The 19484-nt window shown below is 37.3% G+C and overlaps 2 protein-coding genes across 10 annotated transcripts; one reads left to right on the forward strand and one right to left on the reverse strand.

The window, feature by feature from the left end:
• Positions 1 to 591: 591 nt before the first annotated feature.
• Positions 592 to 16045, reverse strand: fut7 (fucosyltransferase 7 (alpha (1,3) fucosyltransferase)). 9 transcript variants are annotated; one of them, XM_087791328.1, is made up of 5 exons: positions 15968 to 16045; positions 3998 to 4087; positions 3668 to 3694; positions 3545 to 3603; positions 592 to 1908 (listed from the first exon to the last, which is right to left on the reverse strand). In XM_087791328.1, exons 4-5 carry the CDS (start codon positions 3551 to 3553, stop codon positions 820 to 822), a joined length of 1098 nt encoding a protein of 365 aa, XP_087647454.1. In that variant the 5' UTR covers positions 3554 to 3603; positions 3668 to 3694; positions 3998 to 4087; positions 15968 to 16045; the 3' UTR covers positions 592 to 819. The 9 variants fall into 9 exon arrangements, with proteins under 9 accessions (XP_087647454.1, XP_087647455.1, XP_087647459.1 ...); XM_087791329.1 differs by lacking the exon at positions 15968 to 16045 and adding an exon at positions 5293 to 5310; XM_087791333.1 differs by lacking the exon at positions 15968 to 16045 and adding an exon at positions 3296 to 3467 and having other exon boundaries at positions 3998 to 4182.
• clic3 (CLIC family member 3) lies at positions 10361 to 18517 on the forward strand. Its single transcript, XM_087791336.1, has 7 exons — positions 10361 to 10511; positions 10583 to 10675; positions 15539 to 15648; positions 16004 to 16129; positions 16213 to 16319; positions 16387 to 16562; positions 17954 to 18517. The coding sequence occupies exons 2-7, from the start codon at positions 10631 to 10633 to the stop codon at positions 18116 to 18118; spliced, it is 729 nt and encodes a 242-aa protein (XP_087647462.1). The 5' UTR covers positions 10361 to 10511; positions 10583 to 10630; the 3' UTR covers positions 18119 to 18517.
• Positions 18518 to 19484: the final 967 nt, after the last annotated feature.

Below are 19484 nucleotides of genomic sequence, written 5' to 3' on the forward strand. Positions count from 1 at the left end.
ACATTTTTTACTGTTGTCAAATGTGATGTGTTTTTTTTTTTGCTGCTGTTTGTTGCACATCTGTCGCTGTTGACCGTCAGTGTCCGACTTGTAGGTTTTTTGTGTTTGCCTTCATATAATGATCAACCATTGTTGCAACAGGAACAGTTTTTGTATCCTTTTCATAAACCCAAGACCATAAAGCCAGGTCCATCCATAGTCATTTTTTTTATCTTCAGATTTTGTACATTAAAATATAATTTATTGAACATTTGCTGAGTTGCTTTACACCTGTATGCTTCATGTAAACATTGACTTGTTTTTTTTCCGCCCACAAGTAAACTTTGCACATGTTCTAACGACATTTTTCTTCATTTATTACACTTTTTCTCTTTGAGATATTCAGCTTTTCACACTGAATTTAAGTCTTGCATTTAGGTAATTTTGCACTACACAGTTGTCACAAATTATATCTATCAAACCATAACTATTGAGTTGTTTTTCATGATGCCTTAAATCTTTCAAAATCCAGATGTACAAAAATTTGACAAACTGATTTCCTGAAAATGCTAAATATATGCCAGTTAAAAAATGGCCAAAACCTGAAACGAATAACATGAGAAATGATTGTTTTATTCAACTCTAAGGAACAAAACACAGAAAATGTACAAAACAATACAATCATACGAGTCAGGCTAGCCGGGGTCAACAAGGTGCTAAGCTAGTCATTGCTAATCAAACAAGTCTATTTACTTCAGCTAGTTACAGCAAATAACTATTTAATTTTCTACTTTTTACAATATAAAAAAGTGTCATTGTAGTTGGCATACAACAAACTAATCAGTGCTCCTTGTAGCGCCACTGCTCTAGGTCTGTGTACACCTTGTATCTCGGGAGGCTTTTGTATTTTGGGCAGATCCAACAGAGTCTCTGGCTCCAGCTGCTATGAATCTCAACCTTCCAGTCTTTCCTCCAGTTAAAATATTCCCTGTAGCTTCTTTCATCCTGCGATAAGTCTTTGAGGTACGAGCCCAAGTCCTTCAGCGACGCAAAGTCATCCACGTGGATGAAGGAGTGAGGCGGGGCCACGGCCCTGTAGTCCTCCACGGTAGTACCCAGGACCACCGGAACCGCCCCGGCCAAGTAGGCGTTCTTCCACAACTTTTCTGTGATGTAGTCCTTGGCCTCGGAGTTCTCGAACGCCAAATAGAAGTAGCATCGTCGCAAAGTTGGAAGCAAATCGGACGATTTAAGTGGATTTCCTGACCATTGTCCGAAGACTTTGATCGGGATTATGGTTTTCAGTTGTTGGTAGACTTTGCTTCGTCTGTGGGTACCCCTGTAGTTGCTGACCACCCAACAAGCCAGAGCGGTTTTATTCTCCATGACGTCGGATTCCAAGTGCGTCCCGGGGTCGGGGTTTGGTACGATCTTCCCATAGGGGGTGGCGACATCGGCGTCCCTCCTGTAGGTCACCGTCAAGTTAAAGATATTCGTGTACTTGTTCACGTTCCCGTTGTGAGCCGGAGACTCGAGGGACATCCAAGCCCACCTCTGACCCGGGGGTCTCTTCAGGGCGAGAGGTAGTTTCTCTCCCTGCATCAGCTCTCTATTGTGAAACACCACGACGTCGGCGCTGGAAAAGAGATTCCTCTGGGCTACAAGCTGACAGTTGGGAATCTGGTATTGGTTCCAGCACACGTCACCACTAAGGTTGAGTCGTGCCCCGAAGGGCCAGGACCAGAGCAGGACGGTGGTGATGTTGCTTGGGTGGGTGATGTCGGTGGGGCGATAAAAAGTCGGTGGTTTTGTAAACTGCAACCGTGACATCCAACCACAAAAGGTGTACAATGGAATGACAACCACAAAGGTCAGAAGCAGGAACCCCTTTTTGGTGAACCCAAAAGTTGAATGAGCCTCGTCCAGCATCTGTTAAAACACAAACACATGTATTTACTGGATTTATTATGATTTCTAAACACCAACAAAAACCCTCTCTGTTATCTTAACACACATGTCCCTCAATCCCTTATTCTTTAGTGAGTAAGTAAGTAAAGTTTATTTGTAAAGCGCCTTTCTAGTGCCATGGTCACAAAGCACTTTAACAATCAAACACAATATATGATTTATAGAATAGAAAAGCTTTATTCATCCCCAGAGGGGAAACACACTTTCACAACAGCGCAGTTGAAAAAAATAAAGTGCAAGGAAAAAAGAAATAATAAAAGAGATAATACAAAATAAAACAATCTTAAGAATATACAAATTATTTAAAAGGCAAAGACACAAAAGACAAACACAGGAGTTCCAGAAAATCAAGGAAAAACAAATAAAATTGTCTGAAGATGTTTCTTGAAGGAGTCAGTAGATCATCAAACACAGAGAGAGAGGAAGATCGTTCCAAAGCTTAGGAGCAACAGCCTGGAAGGATTTCTCTCCTCTGGTTCAAAAGCATGTTCAGGAACCATCAGTAGATTCTGATCCACAGACCTCAGAGCCCGAGCTGGGGTGTAAGGCTGGATCGGATCAGTGATGTAAGGAGGAGCCTGACCATGAATAGCTCTGAGAGTAGGAACCAGAATTTGATCCCGAAAGAATCTGGCAGCCAGTTTTAAGGATCAGGGAAATGCGAGTTCTCCTACTAGAGCGGGTCAGAATTCCTGCTGCAGAGTTTTGTATTAACTGCGGATGAGAAGGCTCCTTCTTGTTTAGATTATTATTTAGCAACCCATGACTATCACCAATGACTGGATTAAGGGAACTGCAAAGTGAAAATGTGTTTTATAGAATCAAACATCAGAACAATTACTTTGAATTAAAATCACTGTATAGATGGAAGTTCGATCTCTATTGCAAAGTTGTGAAATTTGTTGGTGCGTTCCCTTTTATATCATTGCTTTAAAAATGATTTTTTTCTTTTACTTCCTAAAACCCGTCAAACATCCATTTAAGAAGTTTCTTGAGTTCCTGTTGAGTTCCTGTTTTTCATGGCAAAGTCTGTTTCCTCCAAGCTCTCAATAGTGATGTGTAGTTTCTCAACTCATTTTTCTACCAACTGTAATAGCACCGTAGTATATATAAATACGCACCTGCCTCCCTCATCTCCTGCATTTAAAAATGATGTTATTGCACTTTCTAAAACTGTTTTAATCCTTCATTGCTGTTTTTATTTGTCATCATTTTCAATCATCTGATTGAAAAACCCTCCCACAGACGAATCACGTTACACATGTTCGAGAACACAAAATGATAAGAGGTCAGAAATGTAGCAAAAAGAAGGTTTATAAGAGCCAATAAATATGTAAAAAAAACTGACCGGCCAGCTGGTCTTTTCATTGCACTTGTCCTTGGTCTTCTGTTAAATAACTGTCAATTAAACTTTAACCTTAAAAATTAAACTTTAATCATATTAAACTAGTGAACGTTCCATCTGAATTCTCTGTGCTCGGCCACCCGTGAAGAACTATTTCCCCAATAATAGTTCATGTCTAGAAGAAAACATTTGTAAATGTGTTATATTAATGTTGTTATATGTTATATATTATATGAAACATAAAATATTTACCATTGGCATTCTTTGTGCACAACCACCAGTAAAGGAAGTCGTTTCTTTACTCCTAGAAACTAGAACAAAAGGATCATCAGACAATAAAAATCCAAAAGTTAATGACACTAGCATGAGGGTTACCTTATTTTTATCAGTTGTTCTGTACGTCTGTAAAAATGTTAACAGGAAAAAATGAACACACCTAGAGGACTTGCTCAGTGCACTTTGGCACTAAAAAAAAACATTTTAAATGAATTGATCAACAATGAGAGTGTGATCTTAAAAAAAAAAAAACAAGAAAAAACAAGAAATTGTGGCATATACTGAACAGGATGTGGTTTCGAGATGGCATATCTTGAACGTTAGGAAGTGCACACGGTCACAGAGCTTTTTTTAGTTCTCATTAAATCACATGAATGAAAAAAAAAAAAACTGGTTTAAAGTGAGGAGAATAAAAAACAAAAAACTCACCAGTTTAGAAAGTTTTGGTCCAGTACCGTGTCCCAGGGCCAGTGATTCCGTTTGTAGCTGCAGCAGGGTCGATCATGAGGGTGATGTCCCCTGTCAGTGTGCCGGAGCAAGAAGTCATAGGGCGGAGAGGTGAGCGTAGGGAGTGGTGTATGATTTGAATGAGGACAACAAAAAAAAAAGCTATATGTCTTCTGCTCCACCACAGTATGTCAATATGTCACTTCTTGAAGCTCTGTTTCCCTGAAGACCTCTTTCGAAATATGATGATGAAAGTGATGCAAACACAGCACAGATGGAAAAAAGAGGAAGTATAAAAGAAAGTCGTAAAATATACATTTTCCTTTTTTTAAAAAATAATTCTGTGTGACTTAGCTGATAAATTAGGCATGACAATAATGGGTTCAATAGCATTAATAGCAATATAAAATAGCATACAACAGCATAAAAGACAACAACAAAAACAATAACAATTTAAAGTGTAATAACACATGGACAACTAACTAAGTCTCTTATTTACATCTCGAATATTATTTTGAAACTAGTTTCAATTGTATCATCTTACTCCAAACTAAGGAGAAACGCAAATAGGATTACTAATATCCAAGGTCCGGAATAAAGAATAAATCTACCGTTACATTTTTAAGATACAGGTGAGCTTGAACAGAATAAAATGACGTAGAAAATGTATCCTGTCGTGAGAACTATGATTGTCCACTAGAGGTCACCCAGTGACGTGCGGCGAGGCACTGACTCCTTTAGTGTCAGTTTTACATGTATATCAACCCAAAAGGGCAGAGTATTTAATATCATATGACTAACTAAGATGGTTCTTAAAAGTACGATTTAATTAATGATTTCTCTAAAAGTCTATATTGAACTGCTGTGATATTTTGTGGGATGTTAGTCTACATCCTCCAGATCTACGGCAGTATTCGCTTGTGGATACATATTTATTTATAGCTTCATAAATCATCTGTCATTTTTGACATTTTCCGGAACTCCTGTTGTGTTATCAGTTTTATCTTGCCCTTTAAAGTATATATTTTATTGAGTATTGTTTTGATTGTTTAAGCGCTTTGTGACCCTGGTCTGGAAAAGCGCTATATAAATAAAATATACTTACTTACATTGACATTGGAGCCATGAATCAAATATTATGTTTTAATTATCAATGTATTTAAAATTATATATTCCAAATATTTAACCTGCCATATTTAATGATCTGAGACCTTTCAATTGGCTTTTTACTTATTATTTACTTATACGATTGAGGTTAAAACCGTTTCTGGTCTTACCTTCATCTGTAGATAAAGTCCATACGCCTTTCCTTCGTCGCACAAACCTCCCTTACTTTTCTTTGCTCTTTGTTATAAAGGTCCATCTTATTGCCTTTAGTCTTAAAAGTCTCTCCGCCTCAATGGGGATATGAGTAGTTTGTGGAGGCTCATTAGCATGTGCCTCAAGCTTTACATTTTCACTGTATTTCCGATCAGAAAAAACTAAATAAGACCATGACAAACATTGAACTTTAATGGTTAAAGACATCAGCCAGACTGTGGAAAATCAAGGCGAATAAACACATCTGTTTTAGACTCGGACTTTAGGACTTTACTTTCCTTATTGTCATTGCACAGAAGAACACAGCAGTGAAAAACTAAATTTTGTTGCTTGGCAACCGTTTAAAAAACAGCATAGGGGAGACGTGTGGCCCAGGAGCCACATGCGACCCTTTGACTATATTAATGCTGCCCTCATAATGTCAAAGTATGATCATGTATAAATGGTATTAATGCATTAACAAATGTATTTTGTATTTATTATTCATTTACATTTCAACATAACACTTATTTACTTTTTGTGTGTAATTTTTCGAGTATATTTTAATCCCTCAAAAATTTTTTTATAAATAAGTTGAAGAAATGTTTTGAAAAAAACTCATATATATATATATATATACAGGAATAAAATTGCAGCTTATTTAGCTTAATAAAAGTCACGGCCTAATGACGAATGTCCTTTTTATTTTAGGGATTTTTTCGTCTTTCTTTTTGCTTGATGGCCCCTAAAAACATTCACATAATTTAATGTGGCCCTTGAAGAATTATAATTGCCCACCCGTGTCATAGGGTGAAAAGCACTACTGAATTTCCCCTCGCGGGACAAATAAGGGATTCTAAAAAAAAAAAATTTAAAAAAAGAATCAACGCAGTTTGTGATGGATTGCACATTGAGAGGTGAGGCTCCGCCTCTCCTGCCTCCCCTGACCTATCCCTATCCTTTTCTATTATTTTGTATTCCCCCTTCTTTCAGCTGATCTTCAATCCTATAGAAGAAAGACCAAAGACCAAAGTCATGTCGCGATGGATATGACCGAGCAGAGCGAGATCACCTGAGTTATTGCTTTTATAACTTCAGGTTCTACGATTAGTGAAGGTAAGCTCTGGCGAAAGTTAAGGTGGACGTTCAAGAAGCGGCTAAGCAGACAATTTCTGCTGCGACAGAGGCCACACCGGATAATGGTCGATCTTAGCCAATGAGAGAACCTCTGAGGAACCTCACCCAGCCGTCATCTACCGTGACAGATAAATAAGGCATTGCCTAAAAAAGGCCACCACCGCAAGTAACAGGCCAAAGTCCAGGACACAACAGGTGAAGGCATTCTTCACCCAGGTCCAAGTGAGGCGGCTGATGGAAGGCCCGCGGCCTCGAAGTTGTCGCCTGGAAGGAGGAGTTAAGAATCCTCGGACGGATTGCTGGGTTTCGGACCAATGACACTGATGACTCCTCGACTCAAAAGAAAAAACACTCCGGAGAGAGCACAAAGCTCACTCACTCTCTTCAAGGATGTCAGCGCCAGAAGGAGCGAGACCTCAAAAAACAAAATGTCTGGTGGGACTTGCTCAGGAGGATCGAAGGTCGAGCCTGCGAGGGAATCCATCACCAGCTGGAGATCCCACTGAGGAGTGGAAGGTCCAAGGTCAAAGTCTGTAGGCCCGAACCACCAGAGGGGGGGTATGAGCCGAAGAACCCTTGAACCTGACGTGCCTCGTTGCTATGGCTGATGCTAACACTCTCAGTGTCGCCACAGTCCGTCCGTTATCCAGCAAATGTTGCAGGGAAGACAGGACAGCAGAGACCTAACAGGAGCTGGGGTCCGGGGACCTGTCTGCACACCAGTGAGAGAACATCCCCCACTTGGAGCAGGGAACGCTGGAGAGTGCCCGGGCCCGGGTCGCGGAGGATGGAAGGTGAACAGTAGCCCGGCTGGCCAACTTGAGTAAGCCAAAGCGCCCACACCTAGTGGGGGGCAATCCAAGCCTTGGATTGCCAGAACCAAAGCTTTGATGAACGTCGGCTTTTCCTGTGCCCTGCTGAGTTGAAATGGAGGACGTGTGGTGGGCATTCCCCACCTCTTAAGTGTGAAGCGTGCTGCACTTCCAATAGGGAAGCGGTTAGAGGGCGGAGCACCAAAAAAAGAACATCTGCATAAGTCTTCCAGACCTGAGAAGAGTGTCCATCTCATGCCTCTTCTCTTTGGTTATTTCCAGGATCCAATCAACCACGAATTCAAAATGTATCGTGTATATATCGTATAGTGAGCCTAATTGTATTATAGCAAATTGTGAGATTAGTGTATGTCTACAGCCTAAATACGCATATAGTCAAATTAATTCGTCATTAAACATTCATTTTCGTTTTTGTATTTTTTTTAGGATGAAATTGTTTTCAAAATGTTTCACTATAGTTCATTGATGGTTTAAATATAGTATTGATTTGAATTATTTTTTTAAATTTGAAATTCCATTGCAAAAGTTCCCAGCGTTTGTTCATTCTTCATGTGAGTTCTGATCCCTGTCATCCCAAATTATTTTGGTATTTTACAGCAAAGCTGGGGGTTTGCAGTTGAGTTGGTGCCACTTTTTATTTAATCAATGCTTTTTTCTGGATGGTGTGCAAAGAGACATTTTTTTTAATTGTATTTTGGGGATGAAATGTTTTTTTTAATTTTTTTTATGATAGTTATTTTATAGATAATATTTCAAAGTGTTTCTATATATACAATGTACTAACAAAAGTGCACAGCCTTTGTTTATTTTGCTTGTGCAATTCAGCTTCCAGCCAGTGGTTGGCAGCAGTCATTACATCCTCCCCAACATAAAGGAACAATGAAATCTAAATATATATCGTATAGTCATGTGAACAAATCCTAGTGAATCTTGTTGTGAGATAAGTGTATCGCTACAGCCTGACTATGCATAGAGTCAAATTAATTTGTCTTTAAACAATGTTTTTCCCTGTTAGACTATTGCTCCTATTTTAGTGTTACAGTTAAGAATCTAGATGTTTTATAACACGTCTGCTTTGTGTGAAGTCTGCGAAAAAAGAAGTGAAACTGTGACTTTTGAAACTGGCTTAAGCAGCTCTGACAGAATGAACGCAAATCTTTGTTGTTTTGAGGCAGACGTTCGTCAAAAATGACTGATGGTTGCTGTTTTGTTAGTATTATTCTTGGGCTACAATGTTTGTGTGTGGAGGGTTTTTGACATGAGATTGCCGATGCAAATCAAAAGTTTTGCAGAGATCCGCCATCCCATATTCTTAAAAACATAGTATATGTTTGTATTCAACAGCAAAGCTGGGGGTTGCTGTAGAGTTGCTGCCACTTTTTTATTTGATAAACTTTTCTTTTTTTTCTGGATGGTGTACAGAGAGACAGTGAACCATTAATAATGCAAAATATCTCTTTTTAAATATTGATTTCTGGAATTAGATTTAATTTGATTTGGTTTAATTTATTGATTTTTTTAGGGGGGAAGTTTGATCACAAATAGTGGGGGTGATTCAAATCCAGATTTTTACAGAAATCGACCCCCCACTCCCTAGAATGACCCTTATTAGTTAATATTGTTTATAACAAAAACCTAATATGTTTCCCCATGTTTACGCTTCACGCTGTAGTGTGTTTTCAATTATTTAAGAGGATGAGAAAAATGGACACTGTTATTTATGGTACATTCATTTCTGAGACCTGTTGGTTTAGAATTACAATTATATTTAAAATATTTCTGCTGAATGTCCCTAGTTATAAAAGCAATATACTTGAGCATTGGGAACAGATCAATGTTTTTAAGGACATTTCCACTTTAATTTTAGCTTTCCATTCTTCTAAGGATGCAGTTTTATGATTTCGTATAAGCTTAAACCGTGCTATTGTTAAAAGATTGTAATGGTTTATTAAACAAAATGACCGGAAACACTAATACAAAGTCCCTGGAAGGGGGATGTGACAAAGATGGTTCTAAAATGGCAAATTAAAGGCTTGTATGAAGAATGTGGCTGAGGGTCAACGATCATGGATCCACTTAAGTCCCCATCAATGACACTACTCTGCTCATAATGCAACAATAATCATTATAATCATAATAATAATAACAATAGTGCCAATGTTTTCTCAGAGCAGAGTCAGTCATCAAATTGCAGTCAGTCATCAGATTGAATTTGTTGGCATCACATGTACATCGTGACGATCACACCCTCTTCATTCCTCCTCATGTCTTCCTGTGACATAAGATAACAGAACATGTCACTATATCAACCTTCTGTCCTACCTCAATCTTAAAGGAATTTCAACCTCCATGATGGGTTTTGCAGAAACTCAGAGTGAATTCCTGCACCATGAGAACAGTTTCAATCTGTCATGTTTGCTGACAGGAGGCTGGAAATTTAAAAAAAGAAGTCTCTAACAATAAATGCGTATGATGTTGTTCCATTTATACTTTTGGTTTAATTGTATCATGATTAACAAAGTGTAGGTAAACAATACAAGCTATTGATTTATTGTATTTTGATTAAGATATTCACTGTCTGATTCAATTTAAATACATTTAAATTCATAATAGGGGCTGCTATTTACACCTTTTTTTTTATACACAAGAGACAATCAAATACTTTCATGTCTAAAACACAACATAAGACAAACAGAAGAACCAAAAGCGATATAAATTCAACAATAAATCAGCGAATAATAGAGGTTAAATTGAATAAAAATGTTCGTTTTATATCATAAACATAAAAGATGTGTTACAAATAAATCAATCAATGATAGTCAAGTTAAGAGCCTTTTAGAACTCGATTAACTCTTTGACTTCACTGCTTCCTACAAGTCAAAGACAACATCTAGCCACTCCTTCTGACCGTGAAACTATTCATGATGATTTTATCATATTTGTAACAATGTGTGAAAACATATTTGTATTTCTGGTGAGTCATCTATACACTTAAAAGTGTCCCAATTGAACGCAGGGTATGCATGGAAGCATGAGAGCCAGACGAGGATCCAGATTTGCTGGTCGGACTGGTAAAGCAGAGAGGAGGTGTGGGCCCTCCTGCAGAACTGGGCAGGTGTGGCGACAGATAAACACAAAAAAGAAAAACACAGACAGTGAGAGAAGAGGGCGACGTCTGGAATACTCATGAGGAACTGACCGATTTGTAATTAAGAATCAAGCGTCGTGTGAGTATGACATTGAGGATCTCAGAAACAAGAATATGTGATGAATGGATGAATCTGGTTTGTGCCTGCAGCAGAGACAAACCTGTGTTTGTGTTTGGTTCGGGAACATCGAGAGGAAGATGCAGAAGAAGTCAGACTCCCCAGATATTGAACTCTTCGTGAAGGTAAGGCCAGCACAACACCAACTTACTCGGAGCTGCTACGTTGTATCAATGGTATATAAACTGCATTTATACAAATACAACACGACAAACATCCACCTGTAGAGGTCATCGAATGTTACGGACTTTAAAATACTTTTTGTTTTCGACGAACCAACGACATTCTTCAGCCAGGAGCTGGATTGACAAGAATGCCTCGAGTGGTATTTATGGTGAGCTAATGTCGAAGTTGTGCTTCATGACAGTGTTTACAATCGACAATTGTTCGTGGAAGATCGACATTGTTTCTATGAATGACTGATCATCTTTCTTACGCTGGACGTGTACAAATGTAGAAATTCTCAAACATATTTTACAAACCCTGTAGACAAATGAAAAAAACTCGGAAACATGTTTAACCTTTTTAACCCTGTAAGCTATTTACAACATTTTTAAATTCTCAAATCCTGAAATAATTTGTAAACTATGAATTGAATAAATGTACTGGAGTTTTTATTTTTAAGCAACTTTTTTTTTTTTTTTTTCTGCTGAACAAAATCTTTTGGAATAATCCTTTAATGTTTCCATCGACACACTGACTGATATTATGTCCCTGAAAAAAGGCAACTCGCTAATTTGTTGTTGTTTTTTGATAGCTCTCAAAATCTATTGCTGCCGCTCAAAATCCAGAGAAGTGATTGAGTGATGGAGATTAATAAAGTATCTTATGTTATTGGTTTTTGGTTTGGTTCGTAGATCCATCCCCCCAACCAAAAAACAAAACAAACAACTTAAATCATGTTTTATCTCAGGGTCAAGGTGACCCAGAGGCCTGAGTCGACAACACAAGGGGTACTACAGACACATTTGTTTTCAGGCCTCTGGGTCACCTTGACCCTGAGATAACACCTGCAGGGTTAAAAAGAGATATCGGTGTCACTATATGTTCAGAACATCAAATATTTATTGTAAATGTATTATTCCACAAATTTCAAATTAAAAATAGCATTTAATAATCATTTAAATACAAAAATAATAACGGTAATATTACGAACAACAAATTAATTAATTTAAATTAAATCTGTAGGGTTTTAACCCAAACTCTGATCAGTAGTTAACATATATGGTCAAATATTTAGCTTTGAAAAAAGTAAAACGCGTTATTCGTGCAGGCTTTTCCTTGATTTTCTGGAACTCCTGTGTTGTTCTCAGTTTTATCTTGCCCTCTAAAGTATATACTTTATTGAGTATTGTTTTGATTGTTTAAGCGCTTTGTGACCCTGGTCTGGAAAAGCGCTATATAAATACAAATTACTTACTTACTTACTTAGTAGTTTAGCCCAGCTGAGCTCATATACAATTTCATTGAGACACGTTTTTCTGCTGCCACAGTAATGGGGATGTCAAAGTCAGCGATGTTGTTGAAGAGTCTGCATTTAAAGACATGTTGCTCATGGGTCAACAGGAAGTCTCTACGTCTGGGGTCGGGGGTACTGTTGTGTATTTCTATTCCTGTTAGTAGTTACTTTGTCTTCGTTCCAGGGTTGTGTTGATGTCAGATTTAGACTTAACATGGGTGAAGAAATATCACTATAACAATATTATAATATATTGAAATAATAATATGACTTTATCTTAATTAAGTTCTTTTTTGCCCTAGTTGAATTAGACACAAAAATATTCGCCAGTGGCATTTAACCCTTGTGTTATCTCAGGGTCAAAGTGACCCGAAGGCCCGACAACACAGGGCCCTTGTGTTTTCTCTGGGTCAAGATGAACGACCTCCACCACTGTATATTTATTTATAGAACCAAAGGAGGTCGTTCCTCTTGAACCAGAGACAACACAAGGGATACCTCAAACATATTTTTTTTTCCCTGCCTTTGGGTCACCTTGACCCTGAGATAACACAAGGGTTAAGAACATTTGAAAACCACATCTTCACTATTTCTAACCTGAATCCTGTATTTATTATGATTTATTACAATTGACAAATCATCTCTTTGAAATATAATTATGGATGTTTCTCCTTGAGAGTCTTCATAGTTGTTTTAATCATTGTTTTGTAATCAGGTTGTATAAAGAAAATGCTAGTTATAGTTAATGTCAAACACATGCTTGGTTTACTCCAGCTAGCAAACCTCCCATGTGACAAACCCAACAAGATCTACAAACCACTTTGCTGTGTAGATCATCTGCGAATCTACCACGAGTCTCTGATAGATGTCTGAGCTCATCAAGTTAGTGATGGGATCATGAAGCTTCGTGAAACAGTGTCATTACTTTCAGATACCAATAGATGTCACTCTCTGCTCTATAATCTTTTTGCTTTGAACAACTATTTCATAGAAAGCCCACGACACTGAGGGCGCCCCCTACTGAGCTCTGAAAACAATGACACTGCTTCACGAAGCTTCATCAACACATCACTACGACAGTGTTTTCGTTAATATAAAACATTTCTTCTGAGACTCTTGCACTGGTTTAATTTAAACCTCACACCATTGGAAATATCTATACAGTAAAGAGCAAAGACGTTAAAATATTAGACACTTTTATAATTTAATTTTTTTTTTTTTAAGGAATTTGCACTTAATTTATTTGTCCTTCCGGCCATTAGTTGGATGTAACATACTTTGATTTCAGCTTCTTGTTTCAACCTGTAACATTGAGTTGCCACATCATTACTGAGTCATTACTGTAACAAGAATACAATGATTCAATTAACGTTGGGGACATAATTATAGAAGAAGCAGAAAATGTCGACTAACAAGAAGCAGAAGTGCCGAAGCTGAGGCGGGAGTGTCCTCGGATCGACACTTCCACGTTCACGTGTAGAGGACAGACGGGTGACGCGGTCGATGAAGAATGTTGGCGATGAAGAAACCAGCATAAAGAAGACGAGGAAAACAGCTAGTGAGATGTGGAAAAGGAGGACAGGAGTAACAATGCTTGACTCAGGGTGAGAATTGTTCTGTCGTCGAGACTTTTGTCTGGTTATTGTTAGAAACATGGATTTAACTGGACCCTAGCAGTGACTGGACTCGACACATTTAAGATTTTTTTTTACATTTTCATCAACGAAACCAAAACTCAATTAAAACAAGGAAAGAATCTGAAATAGACAAGAAACAGGGATCAGAACCATCGCGGTATAAAACACACAAAGATAAACCAAAATTAAAGTAGAAAACAATAGTCGAGGAAACTGAAAGCCTTTGGATCAGTGGCCCGTGTCCACATTTGGCCTGGCCTGATGAATAATAGTCAAGATGTATTTTGATTTAAAACAAATATAGGACCACCCATTTTTAGGCAGTGAATTATTAGCTTAATAAAGCTATATGTTTTTTTGTTGGATTATACACCTACCTGCATTTTATTCGCTCTCTTATAAGGTCTGGTTTGAAAGATTTTCAAATATAATAATAATAATAATAAAAATCTGGGTTCAACATTTTAGGGCCTAAAATGTTGAACCCAGATTTTTATTATTATTTATTCCATAATAAGTGTTATTTTTCCCCCCTGACTTTTTCTTTGGAACCAGCACCATCTGGGTTAATCATTCCTAACCTACAGTAATCTAAGCCACTGGTTTGGAAACAGTTTATAAGGAAATTTGCTTGAATTGACTTTTTATTTTAATTTAGTTCACGTTGTGTAGTTACAAGGAACTGTTGAATTCCATAGACAGACTTATCGAGAACGTCTGATCCAACCTGTCATCTATTGACCCAAAAACGATCCTAATTGAACAATAACAGCAATTTTTGCCAATGCATTAAAATCATTGTTGATTCATTTTAGTGAATCTAGAGCCTGAGCCTCTGATAGTCTTTTTTTGTTTTTACATACTTTACATTTGAACACAAATTTATATAATAGCACACACTTCTTAATCTGCACTGTGTAAATAGTTTAGCTGTATCTTTTATTTATTTTCAAGATTTTATGTGTAATGTTGCGCAACGCTACATATACAAATCCCTAATTGGTGGAACCTTTTACTGATAATGCAAACGTAAAGCACTGATAACACCATTAAAGATCATTCGGAATCTGATAAAGTTAAAGATAATTTCTTTACAACCTTCTTCGATCCAAAGGGAGCTACAGAGAATCCTCCATTTCATTATCAATGACCTGTATATATATTTTGTTTTATATAATTGTTTATATGTAATATATTTCTTTTTATATATTTGTTCTATAACAGACAAAAATATAAGCAAAACATACCCCACGTAGAAGACAAAAATACATATCATATTTCCTGGTCTCATTTCCAACAGTCATGAATCTTCTACTCCATCTCTATAGCTTACTATGTTGTTCAATAACTTACATCCACTGGAGGGTCTGTGAGTGTCACGTGACCACTGAGCTGTTTGACACACTCGACCAGAGACATGTTTTCACATGAAAAACTGTGATACTTTTCGAGGTTACCAGGAAGATAAAACTAGAAACCAAGAGCTCTTCGGCTCAGGAGGGTGCACAGAAGGAAAACTCCCGACAGCTCCTTTAATCGTATTTCCTCTCATACAAGATCATGAAAGTACTTCAAACATCAGACTCCGTCTCGTGAGCTTTCTTATCACACGTTATAGACTCATTCACGTATAAACCATGATTGTCTCTGTGTTTAAAAAAAATGTCTTCGCTGAAAACTGAATAAAATGCTATTTTACGTACACCTTCGAGTGGGTTTTAGTAGATACAGTGAGTGTTTTTAAAACATCTTCGTCGCACACAGAGTAGTTTGTCAATCAAGTTACAGAATCAAGTGAACATTTTTTTCTCAAATTGTCAAGAAAAAACTACAAATAAGTCTAACTTCATTTAATCTTTCTTTTTCTATTCTATCCATCTGCTTTTTTTCAGGCCAGCCTTGATGTGGAGAGTGTGGGGAACTGTCCCTTCTGTCAGAGGCTCTTCATGATTCTCTGGTTGAAAGGCGTAAACTTCAAACTCACCACCGTGGACATGAAACGGTGAGCCGTGAAACTCTTGTGTTAATTTAACATTTTTACACTTTTATTATTTCCTTTCAACCCCTGAATAATGCTTTATGATTCTATATGATTATATTTTAACTCTGATATTAGATATTGTGTTATTTCTATTGATTGGAAAACGTATTATTGATGCTTTAAATAAGAGTACAGAAGAACAGAATCGCTTATTTATTTTAAAAGCAAAGATGCACCTTTTTGTTTCATTATAAATATAAATATAAACACAACATTTGGTTATAAAAAACAAAAAAAAAACACTCTTTATAATTAGGTGAGATAAGCAGGACTGGCTTACTTTAATGGTTTGACCAGAGGTTATCTCGTGCTGCAGGGCCCCTGATGTGCTGAGGTCTCTGGCTCCTGGATCTCAGCCTCCCTTCCTCCTCTACAATGGCGAGGTCAAGACCGACACCAACAAGATCGAGGAGTTCCTGGAGGAGATTTTAGCCCCTCCCGCGTACGTCCAGTGCCGTCCCGACTCACATCCGTCCATTGTGTTCAAACAAACAAGCGTTCATAATGTCGTTGTCTTAATTCCAGGTATCCAAAATTGGGCTGCAAATACAAAGAGTCCACTGGCGCCGGGGACGACATCTTCCGTAAATTCTCTGCTTACATCAAGAATCCCAATCCTGGACTCAATGACAGTGAGGAACTTGTAAATCCCGGCACGACGTTGTGATGGTGAAACTCATTTTTCTTTTCAACTTGAAGTGCTGGAGAAGAAGTTCCTGGGGACTTTGGTGATGCTCAACATGTTCCTCGAGACCCCGCTCCCACACGAGCTGGACAAGAACCCAAACGCCAAAGAGTCAACTCGGCGCTTTCTGGATGGAGACACTCTATCGCTGGCCGACTGCAACCTGCTGCCCAAACTAAACATTGTCAAAGTGAGTCACAACTTGTATTGTTTAAAGTCATAGTTCACCCAACATTTTAGCTTCACTCATTTTCCTCTCACTCTCATGTCTACTTCGGGGGATTCAGAGTAATCTGTTCCTTTTTAAGAGTTATAGACATAAATGTATGTTCGTTTTAATGTAGCGACTGGAGCTCAGTTGTCTTTGTCTTCATCTTCTGCTAAAAAGACACTTAAAAACATCCAAACACCTCCGTACTGCTCGTCTGTAACGTCCATCTTGTATTGAAGCCTCAACAGGATCAATATTATTCCAGAAAGAATGAATATTTTATGATAGTCCACTTACTGTAAATATTGTGAGCACTTCCAGTGTAGATAGTAGACTGTATTCCCTCTGGAATCACTCACAATACAGTACTTTCTGTCTGTATCACTTGTCATTATTCAAACTTCTTCCACAAACAATCTTAAAATATAGACTTGCTTAATTTTTTCCTCAACAATTCTTCTCTTCAAGGCTTCAATGCAAGACGAACATATAACAGTATTATTTGGATGTTTTTGAGTGACAAAGACAACTGGCCATCATTTGATTCATTAAAATGTTACATTTAAAAAAATTAAAAACATATATTTTTGTCTATAACTCTAAAAAGATAAAGATTATTCTGAAAATAATCCCAACCCTTAGTCAACAAGTTTGAGTTTTGGGTGAACTATGACTTTAAAGTTAGATGAACTTGTTTTGTATTATAGCTTTTTTAAGATAAGTTTTCATTTATCGGTAAAACAACTTTTTCATAAAACAAATCAAGCATAGGGAATGTATATGTTTCACTTAATGCAGGCTGGTTGGCTAATGTTTTTTTTATTTAGATTGAAACTATATATCCAACATGTAATATTCCTTTCATGGGTGGAGTTCCTGAGAACTCTGCTGCTTTTGCTGATCTTCAAAAATGATAAAAGATAAAATACCAGGAAGCCAAAATAGATTAAAAAAAGAACAAAACACTTTCGATGAAGCTGTTTTTTTTTTGTCCAAACGTGGTCACACATTTTCAATTATATCATGGTGATATTTCATGAGGATGCTTAGAGAAATGGACCTCATAAAACTTATGAACCCCTTTTTAAATCGGCAGCTTTGAATGTAAAGTTTGTTCTTCTCAAGTGGGATCAGGTCATCATCAGCATAGACAACGATAAAAGTAAAATGCATTTTAGGAATAAAGGCTTCTTAAGAGCTATTTTTTTTCACACAAATCTGACATGCATTGAGCTATCGTCTAAAAAACTAAACTTGAACAGTGACTGGTGTCTTTAAAAACGGTTTCTCTTTTTTTTTTCTTTATTTTTGTTCTTCTTTTTTTCTTCTTCTTCCCTTTGAAAACTGTTTTAATGAGTCTCATTCGACAGGTGGTGTGTAAGAAGTACCGTGACTTCGACATCCCTTCTGAGCTGAAAGCACTGACACGCTACCTGCGTCACGCCTACGAACGAGACGAGTTCCGTTACACGTGCCCCAATGACCCAGAGATCCTCCTGGCCTACGAGTCCGTCGCCAAGTACCTGAACAAATAGGCGTGTTTGGGAACTTGATCAAGTATCTAAGTCACGTGCTGAGCTAAAAATATTTAGGAATGAAAAGAGCGAGAAAAAACAACAACATGCTGCAAAAGACTGGCAGGAATTCATGTGTCAAGTAAGAAAATCGAATGAGGATTTACTTTAATTTAAGTTAAATTTCCTGTCAGTAAAATGTCTAAATTTTGCCTTTTTTTTTAATTTTTTTAGAACATTTGACATGTTTGTTTAAAATCTCTATTTGACAATATTAACTACTGTGTGAACTTTGCATATTTATATTACTTGTCATGCTTGGATTGTTTGATAATGCAAATTGTTATAAAAATGTTAACGTTTTTGAAATGTTAACTTTGTGTGTTCCTGCTCATTAACAATAAAGTTGTTAATCATTCATCAGAAGGTGTTCTGTCATTTCCCACATACTGAGCCATATACTAAGCTATACTAAATATTTTAAATTGCAGTCAGGCTCTTAATAAATCACAAGAGTAACTTTAAACTTTATATATATATTCATATTTACAGTATGTATTTCACAATGCAGTCTATATCACATGAATAACATTGGACTTTAAGAACACAAGAAATATATATATTATTGTGGGTTTATTCCGGGCGCCCCAGTTTCCTCCCACAGTCCAAAAACATACAGAGGTTGATTGATAACTTTGGGAAATTGTCCATAGGTATGAGTGTGTGTGTGAATGGTTGTCTGTCTTTGTGTGTGCCCTGTGACAGACTAGCGTCCTGTCCAGGGTGTCCCCTGCCTCTCGCCCTATGATGCTCCCAGCGACCCCGTTAAGAGATAAAGCAGTAGACACTGAATGAATGATTCTGACCTGTTGAGTGACAATTGAAAACAGTCAAAGGGCATTTTACCTGAATCACACTTTGCTCTGATGTACTTCATATTAACCTTTCTACGTACTATGAAAGTAATAAATGGAAAAAAAAGAAGTTCATGGTATTTGCTGATCAAAAGGTTTGAGTAGAACCCTGACGAATATAACACTTTCATTTGTCACTTGCAAGTCAGTCTTAAAAAATATTTAATAACAATAACATTGAAGTATTCATCAGAAAAATATTGATGTTTCAACTTAAGATTTGAATTATTATTCCCTATGCAGCATTTATGAAAAATAAATCAATCATAATAAAAAGACGTATTTGCAAATAACGACATAATAAATACGACATAATAACGTTTCTACAGTAGATCACGTTTTAGTAAACTCTGCGTGTCCACAGCAAGAACGCTGATCAAGTGCTGAGCAAAGGTCTTAAGAAAATCCTTTTTTTTTTTCTCCGGAAAACAGGAAATACAAGCTAAGGAACCGGCTCTTCTGATTGGACCTTA

The sequence above is a fragment of the Callionymus lyra genome, chromosome 5, assembly GCF_982586985.1.
Source record: "Callionymus lyra chromosome 5, fCalLyr1.hap1.1, whole genome shotgun sequence".
In the NCBI taxonomy this organism is placed as follows: domain Eukaryota; kingdom Metazoa; phylum Chordata; class Actinopteri; order Syngnathiformes; family Callionymidae; genus Callionymus; species Callionymus lyra.

Coding starts and splice junctions, on each gene's coding strand:
- clic3 (XM_087791336.1), top strand. CDS start 10,631: ATGCAGAAGAAGTCAGACTCCCCAGATATTGAACTCTTCGTGAAG. Junction 15,649..16,003: donor ACCACCGTGGACATGAAACG/GTGAGCCGTGAA, acceptor CTCGTGCTGCAG/GGCCCCTGATGTGCTGAGGT. Junction 16,320..16,386: donor CAATCCTGGACTCAATGACA/GTGAGGAACTTG, acceptor TTCAACTTGAAG/TGCTGGAGAAGAAGTTCCTG.
- fut7 (XM_087791326.1), bottom strand. CDS start 3,658: ATGCTAGTGTCATTAACTTTTGGATTTTTATTGTCTGATGATCCTTTT. Junction 1,909..3,544: donor GTGCACAAAGAATGCCAATG/GTAAATATTTTA, acceptor GTGTTTTAACAG/ATGCTGGACGAGGCTCATTC.